The following is a 7,233-nucleotide window of genomic DNA, read 5'->3' on the forward strand; positions in this document are numbered from 1 at the left end:
GGAGAATCACTTGATCCTGGGAGGCAGAGGTTGCAGTGAGCTGAGTTTGCACCACTGCGCTCCAGCCTGGCCAACAAGAGCAAAACTCCGATTAAAAACAAAAAACAACAATAACAAAAACAAATTAGGGGGTAGATTCAGCTGTTGCAGCAAAGACACAAAATAACGGTGGCTTCAGTGAGCTAGGATTTGAAATCTCCCTTTTCACAACCTGGGTGTGAGCATCTCCCGGTTGGACTAGGGAATCCCTGGGGACACGGTGGCTTTCCATCACGGCTGCTGTGGCAGATGACACAAATGGCCCCCGTTCTACACACCTTCCTGCATGCCTCCTCCTTGGCAATGTCGCTTTCAGATTTTCCCATCAAGGGGTGGAGTCTCTTTCCTCACACCTTGAATCTAGGCCAGGCTCATCACTGGCTTTTTGGCCAGTAGCTTGAGTGGTAGTCACCTTCTGCAAAGTTCTGAGCCTCTGCCCCATACTTTTCTCACTCTTGGAACCCTCCTCAACCAGCACATGAAAAAGCCAGCCTGCAGGATGGTAAGAGCTATATGGATCAGCCAGTCCCACCACCCCACGCCAGCACCCTCCCAGAGGCGGAATCACTGAGCTGACCCACAGATGCATAAAGCAGCTCAGCTGCAAGATGAGAAAACTGCTCAGCCGACCAACCCAAATCGCTGACCCGAAGAAATCTTAAAAGGAGCCAGGTTTGGTGGCTCACGTCTATAATCCCAAAACTTTGGGAGGCTGAGGCAGGAGGATTACTTGAGGCCAGGAGTTTGAGACCAGCCTGGGCAACATAGCGAGACCCCATGTCAACAAAAAAAAATTTTTTTAATTAGCCAGGCACAGTGGGGTATGCCTGTAATCCCAGCTACTCAGGAGGCTGAGGTGTGAGGACCACTTGAGCCTGGGAGATTGAGGTGGCAGTGATCACACCACTGCACTGCAGCCTGGGCAACAGAGCAAGACCCTATCCAAAAAAAAAAAAAAAAAAGGTTACGTTTTTAAGCCTCTAAACTTTGAGGGTGTTTGTTACACAGCAAGAGCTAACTGGTACATCTGCATTCTGGACAACAGAAAGGGGGAAATGGAGGGCAGGCCCCTCCCATTTAAGGACACTTCAAGGAAGTTACATTGATTGTTGTCATTTACATCCTCCTGGCCAGAAACCGGTCACATTGCTGTACCTACATGCAAAGGAATCTTACTACAAACAAAGGGGAGACCAGGTGCTGTGCTCATTCCTGTCATCCCAGCACTTTGGGGGGCCGAGGCTGGAGGATCACTTGAACTCAGGAGTTTGAGACCAGCCTGGGCAACATGATGAAACTCTGTCTCTACAAATTACCCAGGCATGGTGGCACATGCCTGTAGTCCCAGCTACTTGGCAGAGGTGGGGAGTGCTGAGGCAGGAGGATGGCTTGAGCCCTGGAGATTAAGACTGCAGTGAGCCGAGATGGCACCAGTGCACTCCAGCCTGGGTGACAAAGTGAGACCTTGTCTCCCAAAAAAGAAAAATAGAAAAAGTAAAAAAGAAAGGGAAGGATGGGCTGGTTGTCGTGGCTCATGTCTGTCATCCCAGCCCTATGGGAGGTTGTGTCGGGCGGATCAGGAGGTCAGGAGATCGAGACCATCCTGGGCAACATGGTAAAACCCTGTCTCTACTTAAAAAAAAAAAAAAATAGACAAAAATTAGCTGGGTGTGGTGGTGTGTACCTGTAATCCCAGCTACCTGAGAGGCTGAGGCAGGAGAATCACTTGAACCAAAGAATTGGAGGTTGCCACGAGCCGAAAGGGCACCCCTGCACTCCAGCCCGGTGACAGAGCAAGAGTCAGTCTCAAAAAAAAAAAAAGAAAAAGAAAAAAGAAAATACATTCGGAATAAGCAGCTGTCTCTACCACAGAGCTTTAAATGAGGGGTTGCTGGAAGACTTCCTGAAAGAAGAGTCAGAATTTGGCAAGGTGAGACCGCAAGGGATCTAGGAAAGACAGCTTCCAGCTTCCAGCTCAATGCTTCCACCGTTCCCTGGGGCCGTTGCCGTGGGGACAGGACCACGGAGAAGCTCCTCCTCTCCAAACGCCCTGGCCAGGGCAGAAGGCAAAGACTGGAAAAATTTTTCTTTGAAATCTCTGCCAACGAAGACGTAGAGGAAGGGGTTGAGGCAGCTGTTGACACAGCCCAAGGCGAAGCTAGTCTGGAGGATGATGAACATCCGGGGGTGGTAGAGTTCCTTGAGGCTCACCCGTCGCCACAGATGGACCAACAGGACCATGTTAAACGGGGACCAGCAGATGAAGAAAGCGCTCACCAGCACCAGCAGCAGCCTCTTGGGCCGGTGAGCGTGGACCCGTCCTTCCCGCAAGAGCTTGGCCCGGATGAGGTGGGCGCAGATACCTATGACTGCCAAGGGCCCCAGGAAGCCCAGCAGGAGGTGGGCTATGGTCACCACGTTTTTTATCTCGAAGACCCCCTGAATCCAAGTCTGGGCAGTCTCATTCTTAGAGCTGAACTCCAAGTAGCACTGCGCACAGCCGTTCCATTTTCTGGTCTTCCGGAATTTCAGGTGTGAAGAGCACAGGGCGCCGGCCAGGAGCCACACCGCGATGGCCAGCCAGCTCGCCCGCTGCGCGGTGCGGTGGTTCAGGGCCCAGACGGGGCAGAGGACGGAGATGCAACGGTCCACAGAGATGAGGACGAGGAGGCAGTTACTGGCAAAGAAGGCGAGGAAGACAAAGGTGATGTAGAGTTTGCAGGCCCACTCTCCGAGGAGCCACTGCCTGGAGGCCACGTAATACATGGCGACGGGCAGAGACAGGGACAGCATGAAATCGGCAAGGGCCAGGTGGAAGAACCAGACGGTGGACACCGTACGGGCCATGCGGAAGACGGTCATCCACAGCACCAGCCCATTGCCCACCACGCCGACGACAAAGGACACAGACAGGACAGCCGTGGTCAGCGGGCGGAGGAGCCCCACCTCCTCAGGCACGCATCTGGACACATTCATCTTCCTGCAACAGCAGTGATCGTGGGTCAGAGCCCCAGGTTGCCTGTCACTGCGGCCCTGGTCCCCCCCGAGACCCCACTCATGATTTCTCCATTCGGTCATTTTTATGGAATGTTTATTATTATTATTATTATTATTATTATTATTATTTTATTTTTTGAGGCGGAGTTTCGCTCTTGCTGCCCAGGCTGGAGTGCAATGGCGCGATCTCGGCTCACCGCAACCTCCGCCTCCTGGGTTCAGGCAATTCTCCTGCCTCAGCCTCCTGAGTAGCTGGGATTACAGGCACGCGCCGCCATGCCCAGCTAATTTTTTGTATTTTTAGTAGAGACGGGGTTTCACCATGTTGACCAGGATGGTCTCGATCTCTTGACCTCGTGATCCACCCGCCTCGGCCTCCCAAAGTGCTGGGATTACAGGCTTGAGCCACCGCGCCCGGCTGTTTATTATTATTATTATTTGAGACAGGGTCACGCTCTGTCACTGAGGCTGGAGCCTCACAGCTCAGTGCAGCCTCCACCTCCTAGGCTCAGACAATCCTCCCACCTCAGTTTCCTGGGGTAGCTGGGACTAAGGGCACTTACCACCATGCCTGGCTAATTTTTAATTTTTTAATTTTTTTTTTTTTTGAGACAGAATCTTGCTCTGTCACTCAGGCTGGAGTGCAGTGGCATGATCTAGGCTCACTGCAACCTGTGCCTCTCAGGTTCAAGCAATTCTCCTGCCTCAACCTCCTAAGTAGCTGAGACTACAGGCACTCACTACCATGCCTGGCTAATTTTTGTATTTTTAGTAGAGACGGGGTTTTACTATGTTGGCCAGGCTGTTCTTGAACTCCTGACCTGGTGATCCACCCTCCTCAGCCTCCCAAAGTGCTAGAATTAAGGGGTGAGCCACCGCACCCAGCCTTGGACTTTCCTTGTAAGAGATGAGGTCTTGCTGTGTTGCCCAGGCTGTGCTCTTGAACTCCTGGCTTCAAGTGATCCTCCCACCTTGGCCTCCCAAAGCGCTGGGATTATAAGTGTGAGCCCAGCCTGAATGCTTTTTATAACACAATAGTATTGTTTTTTCGTTTGTTTGTTTTTGAGACAGCGTCTCGCTGTGTCACCCAGGCTGCTCACTGGCCACAATGATACTGTTCTAAGTACCAGAGATAACTCCTGTAACAAAACAAGCCCTCGCAGAACTTACATCCGAGTGGGAGGTCAGATGTAACACATGATCAATTAAATCATGATATACTGGTTTAGAAGATTACAAGTGTTATGGAAAAATAATAAATGAAGTGGATGGCGCTATATGTGGTGTCTCATGCCTGTAATCACAGCACTGTGGGTACAGGCCAAGGTGGGTGGATCACCTGAGGTCAGGAGTTCGAGACCAGCCTGGCCAATATTGTGAAACCCCGTCTCTACTGAAAATACAAAAAAAAATAGCCAAGTGTGTTGGCGGGCACCGGTAATCCCAGCTACTGGGGAGGCCAAAGCAGGAGAATTTCTTGATCCTGGGAGGTGGAGGTTGCAGTGAGCCAAGATTGCACCACTCCCTCCAGCCTGGGTGATAAGAGCAAAACTCTGTCTCAATTTAAAAAAAAAATTAAAGTAAGGAAAATTGGGAATGTGAGGGATGAGACAGAAAGGCGCCACTGGTACATTAATTGGGGTTCTCAGGGAAGACCCCACTGAAAATGTAACACTTGAGCAAAGAGTTGGAGGAGGGAACGGAGTGAGGCACATCCATATCTGGAGGAAGAGCCCTACAGGCAGGACCAGCAGTCTGTGCAAAGGTCCTGAGGCAGGATGGTTCCTGGAATGCTCAAAGAACAGCAGGGAGGCTGGTGTGGCTGGAGCCAAGTGGGCCATGGGGAGAGAGGTGAGAGGTGAAGACAGAGAGGGAGGCAGGCAGACGGGCAGAACCCTGTGAGTCACAGTGCGACTCCCCTGGCCCTTCCTGGAAGTGAGCTGGGACTTACAGGAGACTCTTGAGCAGAGGAGGAACAATGTCTGACTTAGGTCTTAACAATCACTGTGGCTTCAAGGTTGAGACCAGGCTGAGGGGGTGGGATGGAAGCAGGAGGTCGGGAGGAGGCTCCTGCAGTAACCCAGGTGGGCAGTGATGGGGATGGGGGACCAGGCTGATGTCAGAGGAGGGGTGAGAAGCAGACTCCAGGGTCAAGGTGAGCTGGCTAGATTTGGTGCTGGGCTGGATGTGCGAGGTGTGATGAGAGCAGTGTCGGGGTGACTGTGGGACTTTTGAGCCCGTGGAAGCCAGAGCTGCTGTGCCCTGGGATGGGGAGACGTCGGGGAGAGCGGGTTTGGGGTAAGACCAGGAGATCGGGGTTGGTCACGTTGCCTTTGAAATGCCTGTAAGACATCCAGGGGAGACTTCACGTAGGCAGTGATACCGGCAGTGAGACGCCAGGAGGGGGGCCGGGCGCAGTAGCTCACGCCTGTAATCCCAGCCCTTTGGAAGGCCCAGGCAAGTGAATCGCCTGAGGTCAGGAGTTCAAGACCAGCCTGTCCAACATCGCAAAACCCCATCTACCGAAAACACAAAAATTAGCCAGCTGTGGTGGCTCATGCCTGTAATCCCAGCTACTCTGGAGGCTGAGACAGGAGAATTGCTTGAACCTGGGAGGCGGAGGTTGCAGTGAGCTGAGATGGCACCACAGCAGTCCATGCTGGGCGGCAGAGCGGGACTCCATCTCAAAAAAAAAAGATGACAGGAGGGGTTTCTGTCTGGATACAGGCTTCAGGCTTGTGGGAGTCATTGAATGTAGAGGCCAGCCCGGCACAGTGCCTCATAGCTGTAGTCCGAGCACTTTGGGAGTCAGAGGTGCGAGGATCATGTGAGCCCAGGAGTTCAAGACCTGCCTGGGCAACATGACGAGACCTTGTCTCTACAATTAAATACAAAAATAATTTAGATGCTATTTTTGTCTTTGAGCCCGAGAATGACCTCCCTGGGTGAGGGGCAGACACAGAAGACATGTTTGGGGTTGAAGAAAGCTGGAGCTTACACAGCAGACAGGCATAGGTCGAAGTGCTAGTTGAGATGCTGGATTTTGACTGTGTGATGATGGGCTTTCCCCCAACCCCGAGCCTCAGTATGCTCATCTGAGATATGGGTGTAGAATCCCTGAATACCTCTCTCTCCCGCTCCCCCAAACCACACGTCCACATCCAGTTCATCACAAAGCCCTGTCGATTTTGCCTCCAGCCTCTGTTCGCTTTGTCCTGTCTCTATAGTCCTATCATCCAAGCACCCAGCGATCCAGCGTTTTTTGTTTTTTGTTTTTTGTTTTTTGAGACAGGATCGCCCTCTGTTGCCCAAGCGGAGCATAGTGGCCCAGTCTCAGCTCACTGACCTCTGCCTCTCAGGTGCAAACAATTATCCTGCCTCAGCCTCCGAATTAGAGCAGTTGGAACGAGAGGCACGCACCCCAGGAGCACACCCAACTAATTTTCATGTTTTTAATCGAGACGGGTTTTTACCATGTTGGCCGGGCTGGTCTTGAACTCCTGACCTCATGTGATCCACTCACCGCGGCCTCATAAAGTGCTGGGAGTACAGGCGTGAGCCACCACGCCTGGCCCCCAGCCCTATATTCATCTCTTACCAGCCACTCACCACCCGCAGCTGAAGTGATCCTTTAAAAGCCCAAATTGCCGGGCGCGGTGGCTCAAGCCTGTAATCCCAGCACTTTGGGAGGCCGAGGCGGGTGGATCACAAGGTCAAGAGATCGAGACCATCCTGGTCAACATGGTGAAACCCCTAAAAATACAAAAAATTAACCGGGCATGGTGGCTCGTGCCTGTAATCCCAGCTACTCAGGAGGCTGAGGCAGGAGAATTGCCTGAGCCCAGGAGGCGGAGGTTGCGGTGAGCCGAGATCGCGCCATTGCACTCCAGCCTGTGAAACAAGAGTGAAACTCCGTCTCAAAAAAAAAAAAAAAAAAAAAAGCCCAAATCACGTAACCCCAGTGCTTTGGGAGACCCAGGCAGGAGAATTGCTTGAGGCCATAGCTGCAAGCCAGCCCAGTCTAGGCAGCATGGCGTTAACCCTGTCTCTACAAAACAAAAATGTATTAGCCAGGCAGGGTGGCTTGCACCGTAGTTCCAGCTACTCGGGAGGCGCAGGCACGAGGATCCCTTGAGCCCAGGAGGTCGAGGCTGAAGTGAGCCACGATTGTGCCACTGCACTCCAGCCTGGGCTACA

At 52.4% G+C, this 7,233-nt stretch overlaps 1 protein-coding gene across 1 annotated transcript; it reads right to left on the reverse strand.

Annotated features, from left to right (window-relative positions):
* Positions 1 to 2,014: 2,014 nt before the first annotated feature.
* GPR32 (G protein-coupled receptor 32) lies at positions 2,015 to 3,098 on the reverse strand. Its single transcript, XM_010351194.3, is given in 3 exon segments — positions 2,015 to 2,059; positions 2,062 to 3,068; positions 3,071 to 3,098. Coding segments are annotated over 3 exon segments (1,080 nt in total).
* Positions 3,099 to 7,233: the final 4,135 nt, after the last annotated feature.

This window comes from Saimiri boliviensis, chromosome 14, assembly GCF_048565385.1.
Source record: "Saimiri boliviensis isolate mSaiBol1 chromosome 14, mSaiBol1.pri, whole genome shotgun sequence".
NCBI lineage: Eukaryota > Metazoa > Chordata > Mammalia > Primates > Cebidae > Saimiri > Saimiri boliviensis.